General features: G+C 35.7%; 1 protein-coding gene across 1 annotated transcript in view; it reads left to right on the top strand.

Moving 5' to 3' along the window:
• The window catches only part of Dmd (dystrophin), a 1737386-nt gene that overhangs the window by 1005895 nt on the left and 709092 nt on the right, over positions 1–22399 (top strand). Inside the window, exon 45 of the mRNA XM_048796385.1 lies at positions 2825–2933. Coding sequence (XP_048652342.1) covers positions 2825–2933 — 109 coding nt within the window. The remainder of the gene's footprint in view (positions 1–2824; positions 2934–22399) is intronic.

Genomic DNA, 22399 nt, shown 5'->3' with positions numbered 1-22399 from the left:
GTCAAACACACACACACACACACACACACACACACACACACACACACACACTCCTTCACCTTTCTCTACATGGTCAAACTCTTTGGTCAGATCCAGAACACTTTTCACTCCTATTTCCACATTAGTTTCCCAATTCATGTCTCTGCTTCCTTCTGATAAAGACTCCACACTAAAAAACACAAATCTTATCACATCACTTCTCTACTCTAAACACCTCCATCTACTCCCTGGTTTTAGAAGAGAAGAGAATCTGATAACCTCACATTACAAGACCTTAATAAATTGTCATTGGATCTGGCCTAGCAGTTACATATCATTCCTTATAAACTCTGGTCCAGATAACTAGGACAAACTGCATTTTCTTGAAAAGACTCAGTGGCTCTTGTCTCTGTGCTTTTGAAAATGTTCTTCCTTCTGTTAGGAATGTCTTCTCTCTGCCTGATCCTCAAAAGTTACTTTTCTGAAAAAAATAAGTCACCTTTATTAACAAACCCTAGTCATCTCTCAAAACCAATTCATATGTTAGTATTTTAGGCAATCTATTGACCTCTCCAGGCTGAGTTAAACTGTTTCCCCAGTGTATCTTGTTGAAATCATTATTATTCCCCCACAAGTCAACTGTAATTTTCTTACATGTCTGTTTTTTCCACAAGACTGTGAATGTTTAGTGATCATCTTCATTTGTAAACTTAGTAACTGGCACAAAGACTGGCACAGAGGAGCAGCTGAACATTTATTTTCTAGAATAAATGAATGAATGAATGTTTTTACTGAAGTTATTGGCACTAAATTAATCATTAGCACCAAACCACAACATGTATAAAACATTCCAGTTAGGTTGGGTTCATTACCATTCCTATTTACTCAACACCTCTGTAAAGAATTTGTAATTTCTGGGTCTTCCAACTCTGAAACTTCAGACTAGAGATGCAGTTTCTGTTATTCGTTTTAATGACATCCAGTGTCAATAAAATTATTTGTATACTCTACAAAATAAATTTAGGAATTTACAGCTGTATAAAATCGTTGCTATTAACACTCAGTGCACTGGTGAAGTTTTTAAGTGTATTACTACTATATTAGGAAGGTTTGCTAGTTAACTAAAAATTCAGTCACTTAACACAGTAGAAATGTTTTTCTTGTTTAAATGACAGTCCAGTGTTTGTGTCCCTATTCAAGCAGCTTTCCTGCCTGTGTTAATATAGAAACCAAGGTTCCATCCATCTTTTGACTTTGCCATTCCCTTGGCAGCTTTTCTCAACTAATGTTTCCCAAGAGAATTAAGTTGTATTGCAAATGATATGAAGGCCTATTTTTGTATTTTTCCAAGGATGCTACATAGCCAATACATTGAAGATACTTAGGTAACTCATTATGTATAATGAAAACCTTCAACACTGGTCATGTACAATCAGCTTTGGAATCATCTGGAAAACTGTTAAAAATGTAAAGTCCTGGGCTGGGGCTGTAACTCAGTGGCAGAGAGTATGCCTCACACGTGTGAGGCACTGGGTTTGATCCTCAGCACCACATAAACATAAAAACAAATCGAATAAAGACATGCTCTCCATCTACAATTACAACAAAAAAAATAAATGTAAATTCCTGGGCCCCAACCAAGCCCTACTGAATCCAGAATTCTGGGATTGGAACCAATTCATCAGGCCTCCAGGTGATCCTGTTGATTCTCAAGTATGAGAACCACTGCTCTAGGAAATTAGAATTTAATCCCGCCTTTCCAATTCTTGAGAAGGTTTGCACTAGTACCTTTAATGTCTTCTGCTTCCAGTTAATAGAAAAGGAAAAAAAAAGAGTCTAGATACCCAACTCTATTTTGTAAAAGTCTCAGCAAAGAACTGACAGATATCACTTCCACTCATATTGTAGTGGCTATAACTTATCTTTTTTCTGCCCAGTGGTGGTGTGCTGGAGCCAGCAACTTTAGCTCAGGAGAGCTACTATTAAGTTTGCAGGCATTTTGAGAGTCATTTGGCATTATATTAGTAAATATATATATATATGGCACAATCTAAAATTTGCAGCACAGAAACACATATACTAAAATCAGAGAACCACTTGTTGTATATATACCAGCACACCGCTAGCCATAAACAGTTGGCTGACACCATTGGAAGTTCTGCAGCTGAAATGACCTTTCAAACTTGCACTGATTTGAGCCAAATTGGCCACATCTTTATATCCTTACTTTGATCAGTCATCATTGAGTGAAGCCAGAGCATGTGCTTGGAGGACACAGCTCTCTGCAGCTGTGAAAGTCTCTGAAGGGACTCACAGCTGAAGGATGTCTTTCTACCATCTAGGACAAGAGCATTTTCTTACGGGGTCTCTAGGTGGTGTATCCCCATGTCCTCCACAGCTTCTTTCTCCAAGAAATTCTGATATAATTGAGTTAGTGCATTAGGACTATTTTTAAAGTTCTCTGGATAATTCTAGTATACAGCACCCCTAGATATTATTTTAAAGAGTCAAGTCAAGTGCTGAGGACTGTTTTTTGCTTGTTTCGGTTTTTTGGTTTTTTTTTTTTTTTTTTTTTTTTACTAATGTTTGCACTCTACTTTTTTAAAAAAGAAATTGTGCCTGGAGGAAGACTTTATATGCAGCAATCAATAAGTATTTGTAGGGTAGTTGGCTAAAATAATTATAATTACATTGAAAGGAAATTTACCCAGAAAAGTTAATTTAGAAGTAAAATATAATAGAAATCCAATAATATATTCATAAAATGAATTAACTTCAGGAATTAAGTTATTTTCAAGGTGATAATCAACTAACAATTCAAATAATGTGTGCTTTTCTATTAAAGAAGAAGCTGGAAGATCTGAGCACTGAGTGGGAAGCAGTAAACCATTTACTTCAAGAGCTGAGGGCAAAATATCCTGACCTTGTTCCTGGACTGACCCCTATTGGAGCCTGTAAGTATACTACATCCCATTCTCTTTTGCTTTAGCTGTTTGCTAAATGTAGTGATCCCTGAGTGAAAGGGAAAATTATTTTCCAATTCTGCAGATAGGGATAAATCTTGGTGTTATATGCTATGCAAAAGGTCTTAGAGTAGGTTCTTTGGAAAATGACTGTGATTCGAAGTGTTATATGGCAAAGGTTTATTGAGAAGCATTCTTTGAAGATAAAACTATAGAGGAGGACAGGAAGGAATGGGAAAGGCTGAAACGTGATGTGGTTTTAACAGAAACTCAGATTATTCAGGAGCCCTAAATCTAGGCTGGCTTTGGAGAGCTGCACTGAATTGCAAGGAGAGGTCTCACCTTTGTATTCCTGATCCAGCCACAGCCATTACCTCTCGGATACCTTCTGTAAGCAGTGGAGAACTTGGAAAAGCACTTTTCTGAGGCTGGAAGAAATTCCTAGACAGAAAAATGATAAACAACCAGTATTCCTATCTATCATCCAAGAATGGATGTTTTTCAATCAAGGTGAAGCACCAGAATATCCACTAATGCTAAATCCACAAGAATTCCATTTCAATGAATTCTGTATCATTTAGACAATGTCTTTTGAGTATGACTAAAAAAATCACAAAAACCCACATAGGCCTGTTAAAATCTTTCTGTTCCATTTGAAACTAACCTCTTTTGGGGATAGGGAGAACTGGGGATTTAACCCAATGGCATTTTAGCACTGAGCCACATCCTTAGCCATTTTTTTTTTTTTTTTTAGTTTTTATTTTGAGACCAGGTATTTTTGAGTTACTAAGGCTTGCAATGAACTTGTAATCCTCCATCCTCAGCCTCCCCAGCCACTGGTATTAGAGGCTTGTGCCACCACACCTGGCTAAAACCAATTTTAAAAGCTCTTCCATTTTTGTTTCAAAAAAAAAAAAAGAAAAAGAAAAACTTTAAGCTATGACTACCACAAGCCAACTTCAGAGAGGAAATTTCTTCATTTACCTAGAGCTTCTGTTTTTCCTGCAAATTTTGAGTTTATTTCACTTCTTATTCAGATGTTAATAGAAAGTATACATAAAATCTCAAAGCAATCTCAGTGCTGGCTTTGATTCTCAGGAAAGAAGCCAGAAAACTTATTTGCTGTATAAATTCTATAGTGAGGCAGAACTAAAAACATGTTTGGGTGTTTTGTTGTTGTTTTGCCTTGTTTACTTTCCAAAGATCAAATAATTGAAGTATAAAAGCATGGTGACTGGTTCTTTAGGTAAAGTTGATTTTTATTTTATATCAAGTAAAAATATACAAAACTGAAAGGATCACATCAAGGGTGGCATAGTCATAATTCAATAGAAGGCATAAATAGTGGTTGTATTAAAAAAGGCCATACAAACTGGGGACAGCATATCTCATGTGCCCCCTGGGGTTTCTGAGCAGTCATCAGAGGTTCATTTAATGACATTGGAGACTTGAAAAAGATGTACAAGCATTATGTTTTTTCACCAACATGGGATGCTAAAATTTCTATATCAAGTTTATATTTAACTAATTATGTGAGGTTTATTCCTTTTTATGAGCTGTAATTTTTGGTTCTCTCACGTATGCATAGTTTGTCCCTATATAATCATTTATTAGTGTTTGTTTTCTAGTTGTCTCTGGTACATTTGGCTTCAGAGTCTGTAATTCTGTGAAGATATTGTGTTCAGTGACTTTTTGATCAGTTTGTTGAATCCTAAATTTAGGGGTTTATGCCTTCCTTTAAGGCACTATACACATGGTAGCAAGGTTCAAAAGCCAGAGCACCAAAATCTTTTTAACATGTAATATGCTTAAATGTAATGCTGATGTTTGTAATGGAAAATACCAAGCTCCAGTTTTGATTTCCAGCAACATGAGTATTTCATTAACTCCGGTATTTGATAGAGTAACTTCTACGTATTGGGCATCAGACTAAAGCACCTCAGGTCTACCGAGTCACAATCTGCCTTTTCATAGAGTCTCCAGGTAATTTGTGTGCACTCTAAATTTGAGAAACAGTTATACAGAACAAGGAATCAGGTTATGAGGGAAAGGGAACTGGGATGAGGGCATAATTGTCTAAAGTGTGGTCAGGTGAACTATTGCATTAAGAGAACATTTGAGAGTATCACAAAGGTTATGTAAGTGAAGCAGTGAGCCATGTGTACATCTGCAGAAAAGATTTCAGGTGGAGAGGGAACATCTAGAGCAAAGGCATTAAAGTAGTAGCAAGATGAAGGAATATCAAGGAGACCAATGATACTAGCAGAGAGTAAGGTAAACAGTCATGAAAGCAGTAAGAGTGTCTTTCGGGGATCCTTTACTACCTCTTCCCCTCCACCCAGTGAAGACCCCCCATCCCAGTGGCTCCTTGCTTTCCCACCACTTGCTCTATGTTGCTGCCAGTAGGGAGATTATGGGTGTACTCTCAGTCCCAAGCTATTGTTGATAGCTGGTGGTGTTGTAGCCAGAGCTGAAAAACAACAACAAAAAAATTATTAAAAAAAGGAATTTTCTCAAAAGCAGAGGCAAACTGACACAGAGCTGGGCATAAAGTCAAAATGTTAAACACACAAATGTTGAATGAAAAGAATCAACAGGGAGTCAGAGCCAGAGCTGCTTTATTCAAATAAGACTTTTTTTCTTCCATGTGGTGGTTTAAACATTAGAATTAAGAATTGTTTGTATTCCTGACTTTGTGACACTTACAAAGTTAATCTGAAATAAATACAATATAAAAATCTAATTTGTAAAATAATTTTTATATATGATGATTATTTCATGTACTATATTGCAATACAATAGAATTTATAATTCATCATAATGCCTTTCCATTGTGCTCCTACTATTGCATGCATAACTTCTTGTACATTTATATCTTTCTTCTCAAAAATAATTTCAAGGTACATATGGCTATACACAACTTTTTAAGTGGTAAGCAGCCCAAGGTTTGGAAGGGAAATAGCTAGATTAAGGACATACAGCTGGAAAGAAAAAGAACCAGGATTCCAATTCAAGTGTATCTAGCTCCAAAGCCAGTGTTTTGTTTTGTTTTATTGCTGTGCCTTGTACTATCTCTCTGTCCAAGAGCCTAATGGAAATTCTAGATAGAGAGGCAGGTAGCCTGTAGTTAATCTAATTTAACTCACTCTTGGATGTATGGGAAGTAAAAGTGATATGTGGTTTTGTTTTTTCTACATAAGGAGTAGAAGAAATCAGTTTAGTCTGAATTTCTTAGAAGCATAGAACTCTGAACTTGGAGTAATCATTGAAGTTATCATCCAGTTGAATATTTTTCTTTTGTATGTGTGGACACTGAGACCCAATGTGACTTTTGAAAAACACTAAAGCAAACTCCCTTGTGACTATTTACCTAAAGTATGTAATGTGATGCAGCAGTTCTGCTTGAGCTGTATAAATTGTTTAAATTTGCAGGATAATGAGCATGCTGGAAACAAACTTCTGCAATTTTTGTCCCTTGGATACTTGGGTGTAGCAATTATCTATTGTTGCATAAAAGCACCCCAAAACTCAGTGACTTAGAATTATTTGTTGCTCATAATTCTGTAGATCTGCGATTTTTTTTCTGTGATTAGTTGGATAGTTAATCTGATTGCCTTGATTGATGTTATCTATGTGAATGCCATTATCTGGCAACTGAACAGGATCTAGATGGTCTTCTGAAGTACTCCTACTCAGGTATCTGACAACTCTTGGGTAGAGAACCTCAGTCCTTCACAAAGCCTCTCATCCTCCAGTAGGCTAGACTAGGGATTTGTTATGTGATGTTCTCAGGGCAGCCTTCCAAGAGAAGGATGGTGGAAGACCTCTTGATGTTTATACTTTGAAATTTATACATTATTTCTGCTACATTTCATTGGTCAAAGCAAGGTCAGCCCGGATTCCAGGGGATGTGAAATTACTTCATTTCGTGAAGGTAGAATTGTAGTGTCACATTGAAAAGGGCATGCAGGCACTACTAGGACAGGAGGCTTTATGGTAGTTCTCTTTATACACAAACCACTACATTGGGGGAAGGAGTGAAAAGTGGACATAGAAATGTTGGTCTGTGTCCAATACTGTCAGTGGTTTTCAAATTTTACCATCCATTAAAACCACCCATTTCTGATTAAAGCAAGATTGTTAGGCTTCAAGCCCAGAGTTTCTGATTCAGTAGATCTGGGGTAAAATTTGCACCTCTAAAAAGTTCCCATGTGATGTTGATGCTGCTCATACAGGGACTACATTTTGAAAACTAGCACCATGGGTCTATGGCGGGTGGGGAAGAAGGAGATCATCTCTACTGCTGTGTGCAACTAAATGGGATTCCAGTGGGATTGAGTACTATGAATGTCATAGGGAACCACTTGTTATTTCAGCACCTTCAATCCCTGCCTCCCCCTGCCAAGAGTTTTGTAATGTAGAAGTTCAAGGTGGTGGATAGCAAATGAACTAGGCAGTATTTGCCCAGCCAAGAACTGTGGGAAGATAGGCATACTTATATGAAGTTTCTCTAGATAAGCTAATAATCATTTAGCTAGTCAGGACTTTGCATGGGTCTGAAGGCCTGCATGACAGATGGAGGCAGAGAGCCAACAAATCTGGTTGTAAATGTCAGTGTGAATCCTTTCTTATCCACAAGCTGCTGGGCCTGAGAACACTCATGTTCTATAGAGCCCCATTTAGCATTTTTGAACAAAATTGCATATAGAACATTTGTAATGTGAATATTCCAAATCAGGATATTGATTCAAATGTCTTAGAGTAATAACTATGAAAGTAAATTGCCATTTGTATAGAGATATACAGAAATGCCAGTTAATAGAAGATTCTAGTTGATTAAATGCTGGTAAAATCATGTCTTCCTGTAATTAATTTTGGCAAGAGAGCAAGTCTCAAAGGTAAATACAGAACGATAGCATTAGAGGTCATGAATCCTACTTTCTAATCTCAGTTGTGCTGTGAACTAGATAAGGGATCAACATACTTTTTCTGTAAAGGGTCAAATGCTAAATACTTTAAGCTTTACAGGTCACACAATCAACTCTGTATTGTGGACTAAAACTAACCATACCATAGATAATACACAAATAAAAGGACAGTGGCCCTATTCCAATAATACTTTATATACAAACCAGGGTAGGTAGGTCAGATTTGGCCTTTAGAGCCCTAACCAAATTCCCTTAGCACTTAGCCTTCCAGAAAACCTAATGCTTCTAGCAACAAGTACCTGTAAACTTCTTTCTCTGGACAGAGAAAAAGGTTACCTACCTTATAGAGCAGGCTGGAAATAGTAGGGAAGGAATAGCAATTGACCACCAATGGAGGAGAGTTGGTAGATAAATATCCCAAACTTCTTTCCTCCCTTGAGTAGGAAACCTCTGAGGTGTGAAGTTTCACACCAGAAGTCTCCAGTGACCTAGACTACAGTTGCCTGGAGTAATAATTTGCTTATTTACATGTCCTCTGTAAGGTTTTGGCCTATTCTATTAATTTTCCTCCTTCTCTGCTATGACTTTCTGAGACCACCTCTCAGTTAAATTTCTGAAATGTGTCTCAAGGTCTACTCCTTCTCAAGGGGAACGTAAATTAAAACAACAGGTATTGGAATCAGTGTCACAATTATACATCTTGAATGAGTTTTATAGTGATTCCCATTTTACAGATGAGAAAATTGAGAATCATAAAGGTTAAATGATTGGTCCAAGTTTTCAAAGCAATTAAGCAGAGTGGATATTCAAAGCAAAGTCTCTGTGTTTGCAAAGCTCATATACTATAATCAGTGCTCTGTGTCTCAGACAGTGATTTATTTATCTTCATTTGAATTTGAAGGCTATATTTAAATTAAATATCAAATACATAGAAGTTAGTTTTACATTTATTATTTGAACTCCACTTACCAGAGTTGAACAACGCATTCCAATGCCATTTCAAAATTATTTTAAATACCTAGACAATTTAAGAAAAGCATGAGGTTAATTGCAGCTTAGATGCAGTCTTGGCATACTACTATTTATTTGTTTGGCTTTAATTGTGAGAAAACACTTATTTTGAAAATAGCCTTTATTCTTCTGCAATGATCATAAAAGAAGAAATTTGTCAATTAGTTCTCACATTCGTATTCCCTTCTTGCACAGAGATCCCTCTCAAACACCTAGGAAGAGGTGGTACCACTCAATTTTAGACCATTTCCAAGCTATTTTGAGGCCTTTCCAACTCTTGGCATTAATACCTAATTAATTAAAAAAAAACATATTTGTATGCATCAGTGAGATGAAGGTGTGGGAAGTATAATGATCTGTGTCACCCTGTACAAAGAGAAATAACCATAGTAATCCCTGCCTGTGAGGCCTCAGTATTGCTCCCATTTATCAGAAAGGAATCTCTCTCTTTAGGCAGTGGGGGAAGGGGGTTCCTGGTTTAAAGCCAGTATCATCAACAATGTTCCCTGGTTAGTAGGAAAGACACAATAATGGCATCATTGCTAATATACCAGATAGTGATAGACTGTGAAAGCTCCAGATTTTGCATGTGAATTTCTCATTTTGTGATGATTGAGTTCCCTTTATTCTCCCTTTCTTAACCTTTACGCAGTTTTATTGCTTGGCTACTAGTTCCGGTTAGAGCTTTGGGGTCTGAACTGGCAAAGAAAGAGAAGAAGCTCTAATCCATCATTTCTAATGCTTGTTGGAAGCATTCCTGGAAGTTGGGGGCCGGGGGGAGGAGACTACCACCAATAACTAAATAAAGTATTCTGATCAGTAGAGTTTTTCAATTCCCCATGTCTTCCATTTTCACAGAAATAAATTGTTGATTACAGTAAAATTACCTTAACCCTCTTAATGCTATGTAGCTTCCACCTAGAAAGGACCTTTGCTTAAAAATCACTATGTATGATAATATCAAATGTCATATTTTTAGGGAAAATTGGAACTGCTTCAACATGTTCATGAGAATAGGTGTTCTACAGCTCAGAGCAGAAGGTTTCAGCATTTATTCCTAATGTTTCCCGAAAGTTCACTGAAGAGTTTTAAAATTGAATATAACTTTACCTTCAAAGAAAGAAGATTCCAAAAGGAAATTGTAGAAGTTTTACACTTAAATTGTATATTTTAAGATTGTAGTCTGAAAGGCATTTAAGAGGTCATTCATTCTTCCCCACTATCTCTGGTAAAAGCTCCCTTTCTCTCTCTCAGAAGCAATCTTCAGAAGGCTATCCGCCTACTCTCTCCTTAATGAAGAGCAGGTAGAGTTCCACCACTGCTGTTATACTCGACTTTTAACTGCCTAATCCAAATTTCAGTTACTGTCTAAATTTATGTTTTTCAGTAAGAATAGAACATTTCTGCTGACTGTTCATGTAGACAATGTTCATTCATTCTTTAAAGTCTGTTATTTAATCTTCCTTTAAACTTTCATTTTCTAGCATAAATCAGATGAGTCCTCATGGCCTGTCAATAGAAAAGCTCTTTTTCAAATGTTAAAAAAAAAAATCAGGCCCCCCTCCACCCTCCCAACTTTGTTTTTTATATTGTTTTCCTAATGTAGGCTTCAGTATTGGACTTTGTTCTATGATTATAGTCTCTACTCATAACTTAGTTACATTATTAAGTCTATAGTATAGATTCGTTTCCTATATTTATATTCTACTCCCATGTATATCCAGTTTTTATTCAAAGACCTGCACATAGTAAGCATTCAAGTAACATATTTTGACCAAATGAACATGTACATTTATTTTAGAATTGGATCAAATAAGTCAACCTTCCCATATAATTATAATATCAGGGGAATTAAGTGAATATATGCTTTTCTACCCGTTAGGTGGCAGAATCTGAATCTAGGTATCATATTTAGGTAAAATTGATAATAGCACTAACTCTGCCAGTGCCTAAATTACAACATAGACATCCATAGAAAAAAGGAAAGATAGTATCTTCAAATACCGCTTTTGTAATAATTATCATACCCTCCCCTCAAAAAAATCATTGTTTTGCAAATTTACAAGGAGGAACTAAATAACACACCACTATAAATGTAGGAGACAATGTTGAAATAAAACAAATTAGCCAATCTCTACTGTCACCTTTGTTTCTCTGGATCATTCTTTATTGTCAGAAAATTTTATGGATCAAAAATATAAATAAACTTTCTGTAATATTCAATATGGATTATAAGTTGAGAAGGTAATTTTCCTTCTCATATTGAAATGAGTGAGTCATTTGCTTGATAATTAACATATTTTTACCCTATGAAAAGCATTTTTGCTTTGTTTAGTAAGCATGATCAAAAAAGAAGTTTTATTACTTTCTTGCTGATTCCTACTTGTCTAGGTAAAATGTGCCTTTCTCTTTTGAACCTGTACTCTGTTTTAAAAATAAGGACATAACTCAGAACTGAATTGTGCACTTTGATTTGAGATTTTTTTCAAGGTCAGGACCCAGTTTCACAAGAAATTTTATTTTTTCTAATATAGCTGACATCCACTCCTACCAGCTGAAAGACAAACTTGTCTAATAAAGCTTTCAGATTCAATTTGCTGTCTACATACAGCTTGAGGAATCTCTGGAGGTCACTCACAGCATGTGCTGCAACCCCAACAGGGAGAAGTAATGAAAAGATTCTGGTTAAAAAGCTGACACTACCCCTTCCAACATCCTTGAATGTGAATATAATAAGCAAGTTTATAGACACAAATCTCTGATTCTGGGGATTTCCATCTTGATCTCTGACTCCAAGGAACATTTGAATGCATGGATTTGTATCTATTATCTGGATGAATAAATGCTTCATATTGAGCATATTGAAGAAATTGTGCTTTAACAACAAAGGTCTGATGTAAATCAGGCAAAACAACATTGTCACTTCATGTTTAACTCAATTAGACTGTCTCTAAGGTTTCACAGTCTGGGTCTATTTCAGTAATACATAGGCATATCTTAGCTGTTTTCAAAAATAATACCTGCTTTCATTTCAGTTGTTCCCCCAGCTTTTGCATTGACCCAAACATATCTAATATTTATCTTAGAGATAACATGAGTTAATGCCTTTGCTCTATAGCAGGCATTTTGCTAAATATTCTATGTGCATTGTTTTGTTTATTCTTACAACCCCTTACAAGATAGGTGCCACATTATTTTTATTTTTTTTTTTACCATAGGAGGAAACTAGAGAGAGCCTAGAGAGAATTGTTATCCCTAAGATACTCAGATACTAAGTGAGCACAGCATGGCCCTGAATGCATCTCTTTCTAAAGTTTGTGCCTGTGTTTGCCCTTTATGTTAAACATACTGGGTCTTTGTCACACACTCTATGAACACAAACTCCATACATTATTGAATTATTTATTCCATATTGTTCATAATTTTGAGCATATTTTTAAAATAAAATTCACCAACAGTACTGTCTCCTCATCCTCCTCTCTCTCATGACATTCAAATCTTACACTAAAGCTATATCGGTGGAATTAGGTCTTACATATACTCTTGAAGTTTCCTCAGAGCTGTGGAAGTGATTTCAGTAAAAAGAAATATGTAGTTTCTTTTATTTCTTTCCTTTTTTTCCTTCCTTCCCTGCAAGATAAGAGGCTATTGGGATGGGAAAAGACATTGAGATGATAGGCCTGATTCTCCCACATTGTTGTTATTTAGCTTTATTTATTCTCCCAGTTTTATATCTGTCAGTCCAAGGTCAAACAACCAATACCACAGCAGAATTATTTAAAAAAATAGAACTGGAAAAGACTAAAAGATACCACAGTCTATTGTCCTGATGTAATTCAAAATCAATTAAAGAAATATATTTAAACAGCACTTGATTCAATCTCTTCTTAAAGACCTGCACAACCCCTTTGGTAAATTCTTTTGTGTTCAGACCTGATTTTCCGAAGTATTCCCTAGTGTTTTCTTTGTTCAGTAGCTGTGGTGAATAAGTGAACCACATTGTCTACTACAGCATGAAATCATAGAAATGGATGTTTGCTGGGACTTCATCGAGTCAAGCATATAAACCATCTCTTCTGGAAAGCCTGTCCTTTAGCCCTCAAGGGCAGATATTCCTCCCAAACATCCTCATACTTCCCTTTGCCTCCCATCTCAAATTTCAGCCAGCCAGTGGCCCTCCCCAGTTTTATACTTCACATGGTAGGCTTTCTAGTATTTCACTTGATGAAGTGATTGTGTGCTTAAAAGATACAAAAAAAAAAAAAAACCAATTTCTGTGAATAAAGGAGAGCAAAGTTAACAGCAGTGTTGGAACTCATCAGAAATGGCTATTGCTGACCTTTCAACTAACCTGCATCCTGCCTAAGCATGGATTAGAATTTATTTCTCCTATCTGGATAAACCTGAAGCATTTTAGTAAAAGCCATTGTGAACCGAGGCAGCAGATGCAAGTGGATTAAGATGAATGCATGAACAGACCTGATGGGGCAGACAAAATGAGGTTAGTAGTAAGCCATGCTAAGAGAGTGCATACTGAAGGAATACATTGGACATGGCAGAATAGTTAAATGAATAAGAAGGTTGATCAGACTTCTACACTGAATATCAACTAAGAGAAGTTATTACTATAGTTAGAAAGCCAGAAATTGAGAAAAAAACAAAGCACTAAAATCTTTATGATCATAAATAATAAAATTCTTTACATGTGCATATCATCTATTTTTGATCTCAAAAATACCCCTGAAGAATGAAGATTACCATTTTACTGCAGTTGAAGAAACTAAATAAGAGGAGTACTGAGGTAGAAGTTTTCTCTTATTTCTAGCCCATTTTTCTTTTAACTACAGTAGTGAGAATAGAAATTTATTTATCAAATTGGAGCACATTTTGATTAAAGGATGTCTTTTGAAGACTGTAAGTTGTAATTTGAAACAAATAAAAAAATCCTTATTTATAGAGTAGTTAATTTATTTAATTCACTGTTTCAGCAAGTGATATAGCTTGATATAGCTTAATAATGTAAATCACTTCAAAGAACTTTTAGATCAGAAATTTGCAGTCCAACTAAGAGGAGGAAGAGTTTATTTGGAGCTGAAGGTTTCAGAGGTGTCAGTCAATTATTGGCTTATTCTATTGCTCTGGGCCCAATTGAGGCAGAACATCATGGTGGAGAAAAACTGCTAAGCTCATGGTAGCCAGGAAGCAGAGAAAGAAGGAAAGTGAGCTGACAGGGACAGAATATAAACCCCAAAAGCACAGCCCTAGAGACCACCTCTTCCAGCCACACCCTACCTGCCTACAGTAATCACTTAATACAGTAGACCTTTAAAATATTAATCCATCAAATGAATTAACCCACTGTTTAGGTTACAGCTCTCATAATCTATTTCATCTCTGATCATTGATACAGTATCTCCTGAGCTTTGGGGAGACAACTCATATTCTAACCATAACAGGTCATATGACAGATTTGGCCCCTGGCTTTATATAAACACTTGCTGATGGATTCATATTATCTAGTAGAAGGAATATAACTTGTTGAATATATTTCTCTAAGTTTTTTTGATTTCGTTTCACTGATTTTTTTAAAGATTTCTCCTATTGAGAAAAATATTCCTGACAATGTTTTTAATTCTTACTCAGAAACAAGAATATTATTTATCTAGCTTAGAATAGAAATTTTTAAATCTCCTCATGGTAAGAAGTAAGACATGGCTCACCTCTTGGTACAATTCTTAAGAGTGTTCTAGTACTTGCAAAATGATAAATAGTAATTATATAAATGGATTTAAGCAAAAACATTTGTCCTCACTTTGGAGAACATTTTTCTTTCTCAGCAGCAAAAATACAAGAAAAGGGATAGCAAACTTTAGCTTTTCTTACACTTATGGAAACAAGTCTCATATATTTAATTATTGAAAAAACATGTTATTATACCTACATAGAGGTAATTGTTTCTATATCATGTGGAATTTAATTATTGCTCATACTTCCAAAGATGAGAATGTTGTACATCACATCTGAGCTTTCTTTGAACTTTGTTAACACACTTCCACAAAGGTGGAACAATTTCCCTCAGTAGCATCATAGATAAGCAGAAAAGAGCTATGATAATACCACTTCAACTGAGTAAGACTAAATTATGAACTAGTAGGAAAGAGACAAAAGTATGTGGTTAAAAGCAGCAGATGTTATATTGGTGAGATGAGTAGTTATTTCTAATACACTCCTTTTCTTAATGGTGCCGCAGCCCGGCTGGCTGGGCAAAATAAGCGGAGGGTGACGAATAACTTGTGTACGTTGATACAGCAGGAGTGGGAGCCGTTTATTGCAGGACAGGAGCAGTATTTATACATTCCACACAGCTTATCTAATTAGCATAAACTAGATACATCAGTCAACCAATCAGGAATCTCTACACCTAATGGCTCGGTTTTGTTACTTCTCAAACCACTCCCTCTGACATTTTGCCAGGCACCATCCAGACTTGTTTACGAACTCTAACATTCCCCTGGCAAAATGCCAGGTGTTATTTTGACTTGTTTACAGACTCTAACATAATGGTGAAGTTCCTTCTTCATCTTGGTGTTATTGTATCTGTCTGCTTAATTTGACAGTATGCTAATAGGAAAATATCTTTTGAAACTTAGTGTCCCTTTTTGTATTGGATGCTAGAGATACAATGTTGATCAAGATAAAGATGATTCCTTGACTCACAAAAAGTAAAAAAAATAAGTAACTATATGTGACAAATACTAGCATAAAAACACTATAAAAGAACCAGGATAATTCAACTCCCCCAATCTGGAGTGGTGTAATGGAGGGATGTCAATGAAAGCTTTCTGGAAAATGAGACTTTGAAGAAGAGATTTGAAGGGTAAGTAGGTGTTCCTTGACAAACAAGTAGGAGGAGAGTATTCAAGGCAGAAAAAAACAGCACCAGTAAATGTTGGAGATAAAAAGGAACCTGGTAATTCCTAAATTATATCAGTATAGCTGAAGCATTGAGTTGACATCATGAGTGGGTGAGGAAAGATGTGTCATGGAGGAGGATCTGGATAAGGCTGAAAATGCAGGTATGTTCTTAGATTGCTTCTTAATTCATGTTAGAGAGATCAATCACATTCTGTTTAAGGGGAAACTGAGAGCCATTGAAGTATTTTAAAGAGGTGCAATGACTATATTTGTATTTTAGAGGGATGCTGTAGCTAAAGAATAGAGAAGGGACTAGATAGGAGGTATAGTGACGGCTGTTACAGCAATTCATTTGGGAGACAATGATGACTTAAACGAGTGGAGAAAGGGAATGGAAACAAAGTGCACAGATTCAAGAGACTCTTAACATAGAAACAATAGGACCTGGTAACTGACTAAGCACAGAGGGGAGAGAAATCAATAACTCAAATAAAATACTCAGATTCCTAGCTTGACGAACTAGGTGAATGGTAGTGGAAATTACTAAAATATGAACTATTATGGGATTCAGAGGGGCCATGAGTTCAATTTTAGACATACTTGTTTTTAAATGTTTACAAGACTATAAGTAGACTTAGTGAAGAAAAGTTTAGACTAAGAATATGGATGTCACAGTTATCAGCATATATGATAAAACATCAATGAATTTTTACCAGTGTGATCAACTGGCAAATGTATACAGAATGTGAAGAGAAGAGGGCTTAGGCCAGAACCCTGATGAATCCCTACATGTAACAACCAGAGAAAAGCGAACCAAGAGAGACCAGGAAGGAATAGCCATATTTAGAAGTAGAAAACCAGTACAGGAATGAAGCTAGACTTTCAAGAAGTTTCTTTCTACATAAGTGTAGAGAGGATGGAGGGATTAGCGAATAAAAGTCTTCCATAGTTGTTTTTCCAGGAAGATGGTATGAAAGTGTATTGGAGCAATGGAATTAATAATACCTATAAAATATAGTCAGAGGATGAGGGTGTAGCTCAGAGATCGAGCTCTTGCCAACATGTGTTAGGCCCTAGGTTCCATTCCCAGGATTACACACACACACACACACACACACACACACACACACAGAGAGAATAGCCAATAACAGCTGAAGTAATGAACCATAGCATCTAAATTGGAGAGAGCAATAGGTATAAAGAAGGAGAATATTTATCTTTAGGAACACAGAGGAGATTGTGTTATTGGGGCATAAGAGCTAGTTTTGGAAATACCTTATTTCTTAATTCAGGTGGTATTCCATTTTTCTTTTTTGAGAACAGTGAGAAGACAGTGGGGCATTTTAAATGGAGTCCTACCATCGAGGTTTTATTTTGAAAGGATCACACAGCTACAATATGTAGGAGAGAAGGAATGTAATTTTGTATTACCATATTATTTAACATAAAAGTCTTGAGAGTGTTGAGAGTGAACTAGGGAACTACCAATCACATGGACACATTATAATGATTCTTTAAACTTGTGTATGTGTTCTATGTAATCATCTATAGGTAAGGGAAATCTCACTGTGAAAGAAAAATATTCTTCCATAACATTATCATCACAATTGTAACAGATGCTTGTGATGCCTGCATTCGCATGCTCTTGACCAACCTCTGGTTTTGACTGTATCTACAGTGGGCAGTCTTACATGCATTCAGATTTGTTTTGTAGCTAACAGCATCCCATGTCAGGGGAATGACTCCTATATTTCACTTGATACTTGATATCTGAAGGATTTCTCTGATATCCCTGGAATGCAGAAGTTTTGTGAGCTAACCCAGCCTGAAAGTAGTGGTAAGTGAGCATTGAACCAATGGCAACAGGAGCCCTTGAAATATTTTTAACTGGGATTACTTTAGGAAGGCAACTGAGGGAAGTATTTTCTACACTTATTGGGAATATAGAAAGGTTCTGTCAAAATCCAGCCTCCATTTTCCATAGTAGCAACCTTAATAATGCACATTTGATTAGAGTTTCTTCCTTCTCTGTGTCTTTTGGTCATTTATTCTTGCCTCCTGGAAATCAGTTCCCCCCAAAAAAATACCTATGTTCAAGTCTTTGTCCAGGCTCTTCAGAGGACCTAATAACAAAGATGGGAAAAATGAAAGGGACCAAGAAAGGAGACATCCATAATATGAAAACATTACCTGACATAATTGCATATGTAATTGCCTAGCCCGCAGTTCCACTTAGATCTTCTGTCATCAAATGCCTGAATCTTTTCTGTTAATAACTCCCTTTTTTCAGTTCTTGTAGCATCACTCATCTAGTAACCAAACCTCTGGTGTCATTCTTGACACTCTCTCAACCTCATTCTTCCTGGGCATCCATCATTATTAAGCTCAGTTAATTTTTTTCCCTCCTAAATATTTTTGAGACATAGCAGAGAGATGTAGGTTCTTTTTCTCATGGATCCAAAGAATGAGACTTATACACAGTGGAGGTTAGAGTAAAGTGACATTTTCTTTCTTTATTTAGACAAAGAAGTGCAGCCCCCACAAGGGAAGGGTCTCAAATGAGTAGCCACTGAGTTGCTGTTGTCTAGGGATTTATGTGGAGTTGTTGGAGGTGACCTTTAAAGCTATCACTTTTTATAACTAGTAACTTTTGAGGAGGGTAATTTCTTTATTCAATCAGAGTTAAACACTTGGTGATTACATGCCCCCACCCCATCCAATCATGATGTTGATCATGTGCTGTTCACATGCTTGACAATGTTCTGTGTGGCCCATCAGATACTTCCTACACAGAATTGTTACAACTGTGGTCCCCACCCTGACTGCCTATTGTTTCTAGCTCTTACTCTCACTTTTTGATTCAGTGTCCTTCTCTAGATTTATCCTACATACCTCTGACCAGTTTCTCATCATCCCTTTTCTGAACTGATGCAATAGCTTTATATTAGGATGACCATAGTCATGGTTTGCCAGGTCTAAACCAAGACATGGTGTATGTCTATTATGTCTATGTGATTGGTAGTTCCCTCTTTCATTCTTAACATTATCTAGGTTTTTATGTCAGATAATACAGTAATACCAAGATAAACCAATCTTATTCCTTCTCTCCTATTCATTGTAGCTGTATAATCCCTTCAAACTATGACATTGATGGTAGAGGGCTGGGGTTGTGGCTCAGCAGTAGGGTGCTTGCCTAGCACATGTGAGGCTTTGGGTTTGATCCTCAGCACCACATAAAAATGAATAAATAAAATAAAGGTATTGTGTCCAACTACAACTAAAAAATAAATATCTGAAAAAGTGATGGTAGAACTCTGTTTAAATACGCCATTGCCTTCTCATTGTTCTCAAAATAATTTTTCTTAAAAAATGTGATAGTTTGAAGGACCTTGTTTGATATGACCCTTTCCATTTCATCACCCTTCTACCAGATACCATGATATTACTTGTACCAGATACTACTTGATCCCTTGTTTCCACAATATTCTACTTTCTAGTTTTGTTGTGTTTTGTTTGTGTAAGTGCCTGCTCTATCTTACTACAAAGGATTGCATACACTAGTCCCTCTGCTTGAAAAATTATGCACTTGTTTTTCATACTGGATATCTACTCACTTTTCAGAGAAGACAAATATCATTCTCTGGGAAGACACTCCTAACCTCCTACATAAGATTAGTGTAAACAGAATTACTTGTACTTTTCTTCCAAAACACACAGTAAGTTGTATATTTATTTGCGAGAACATTTGAACTTATATTGTCCCCCCCACTTGATTGTGAAGCTTCTGAAAATATACTGCCAAATCCCCCCCAGCTTTATTGAGTTATAATTGACAAATAAAAATTATGTATATATTTAAGGTATAAAATGTGATTTTTATACATGTGTACATTGTGAAAAGATTACTATGACCAAAGTAATTTTCACATTGATCACAGCAAATAGTTACCAATGTATGTTTAAGAGTGTAAGTACACTTCCTATATATTCTCTTAGCAAATATCAGGTATATAGTATAGTGATATTAACTATAATCACCATCCTATACATTAAATCCTGAGAACTTACCCATTTTATAAGTAAAAGTTTGTACCCATTGACCAGCATCTCCCTATTCTGCTTTTTACTGAATCACCATTACCTGGGAATGAATTAAGGAAGTCAGAAATAGAAACCTAGGTGTTGCCCAGTATTAGGTTTCTGAAATTACACAGAATAGTTAGATAGGACTTTGTTTAGAGAGGGACCCTTTGAGCCAGGGGTTAGTCTTCCAGAAACAAGAGTGTCAAAGGGGAGTGATATGAGTAGTGATAGAGAGGAGGTATGTAAAGAAATAGAAACAAAGATGTAATAAATTGCTTTCTTATTCCAGAGGAAAAAACTAGCTAGAGGAGCTTAAAAAAACAAACAAACAAACAAAAAAAAAAAACAGAAAAAAGAATTAAACGTCTTGACCAAGGGCTGAACCAATAGTCTTGGTAGATTTTCAATATCTGTCTAGCATATTTTGCTAATAAGCTATTTTGGCCAATAGCATTCCTACCTTTCCAATACCTGATTAGCATAGATATTGATCAGTGTGCCTACCCAGTAGCTTTATAAGCCTATAGATTAGTATACTTAAGTGCAACCTTTTTTACCTTAAAAGTCTTTACCAAGCATTCATGATGAACTCATGTTCATTATGAGAGACCCTAGCCTAACTTACAACTCTTACTCTTAACTTTTTACCTGATTTTATTTTTCTTTATTGCTATTACCATTCTCTAAAATGATTTGAAACATGTAGTTGTTTCCCTTCTCTTCCTTATCACAATGTAAACTTCATGAGGCCACTAACCATGTCATGTGTACCATTTATTCCTAGTATCTATAATGCAAGACCAAGTAGGCTCCAAGAAGGTATATTGTAAAATGATTCTCACTTCAGTAATGGATGTTTGTACTGGATGATGCTTCTACCTTTTTTAGTTCACTCCATATGGAATTTGTATCATTTTGTCAATTTTACGTTTTATAATCTGATTATTTATACTCTCATCTTAGCTGCATATCTGTTTACATATTTTCCTCAGCTTTCTTTTCCTTACACTTTCCCCCCAACATCCTCTCTACTACAAATTATACTCAGAATAAGATTGGAGTCACTTTTCATTGATGCTGATGTAAGTACTGTGAATGATAATTCCATGTGGTGAACTTTGAACCTCCTTCTGGTTCATTGTTTACTTTGAAAAAAATATTCATCTTCTTCCTGAATCCACTGGTAAATTTATACTCACACAAAAAGACAAAATCTGTAGAACAGAAACTGTCTTGAGTATCAGAAGTATTGGTTTTATCTTGATTTCTAGACTCAAAAACATAATAGAAATTTTTGAAGTATTTTTATTGTTAAACCCAATTTTTAAACATTTTGTACTTTGTCAGAACCATAAAGTGCTTTCCAGTGTATTATTTTTAATATGTCCACCTGTAAGAGAAGAACAAAAATGTTTGAGAATAAAAATATGGCAGTAGTAGAAAAATTCATTTAAACCCTTTCTTTGGAAGTGGCCATATCACCCCTGGTCTTCATCTCTTTTCACTAAAGAGTCTTTGTTTCCTTGAAACAAATTGGTCACTTCCAATTCTTCTCACAGAAAAGTCTTTTCGTTTCTTTATATTTCATTGCAACATGTGCCTTGTCTCCTTTGATTTGTTCTTAGTTCTCATTTTTTACTTCCTTTGTAATTTTGTATCTCACAAAGGATCTGCCACTCCAAAACCTTTAATATATTTGTCTACCAGCATTTATGTTCTTGTCACATGTACTCTTAATAAATCCACTGATTTTTTCAAAGTTTCTATGCTATCTTCCTTACTTTGTAGTTTGTTTGTTGAGTTTAAATCAGTTCATTCCATTTTCTATGCACATTTTACCTAGCAGTAATGTAAAGGGCTTTTTGAAATGGCTTCAGACCTTGAATATTAATTTAAGACACAATTTGTTGGGCAAATTTTCATTAGTTGTTATGTGCTTTGCCATAGTTCTGCAATCTTAACCCTCAGAGCCTTTTGGCCTTAACCAAGCATCACTCATCTTCCTAGTTAAACTCTAATATGTTAGTTTCTAAGATTACATGTTCTCTTGTTTTATTTTGTTTCACTTATTCTATTTTCAATTAATTCTTTTGTAAATTACTATCATCCCCACCTAGTTACCCTTTGTCCTCAGCCCTTTAAACGTTAGAATCACTCAGAACTTAACTGATCTCATCTGCATCTCTGTATGTCCAGCATCCTGGCTGTGTGGTTGTTGTCTATGCTGTACTTATTATTAAATTTCATTCACTTTTTATTGTGATAACAATATCTTAAATCATTTGAATACCAGTTTACTGTATTAGAGAATCTAAGGTCAAGACTAAACTATGTCAATGATTAGATCAGACTTTTTTATTCAAATTCAGACTCAAATTCTACCTACCAATCAACTGACAAATAAATATACCACAAATATTTCTAACTCAGCATACCCAAAATTGATATTATCATTATTTTGAAAAATCTACTCCTCTTCCTAAATTCCTTATTTTGGTAAAATACTGTCTATCAAATTAG

This window comes from Marmota marmota, unplaced genomic scaffold, assembly GCF_001458135.2.
Source record: "Marmota marmota marmota unplaced genomic scaffold, marMar, whole genome shotgun sequence".
In the NCBI taxonomy this organism is placed as follows: domain Eukaryota; kingdom Metazoa; phylum Chordata; class Mammalia; order Rodentia; family Sciuridae; genus Marmota; species Marmota marmota.
This window is presented reverse-complemented; position numbering and strand designations above follow the sequence as displayed.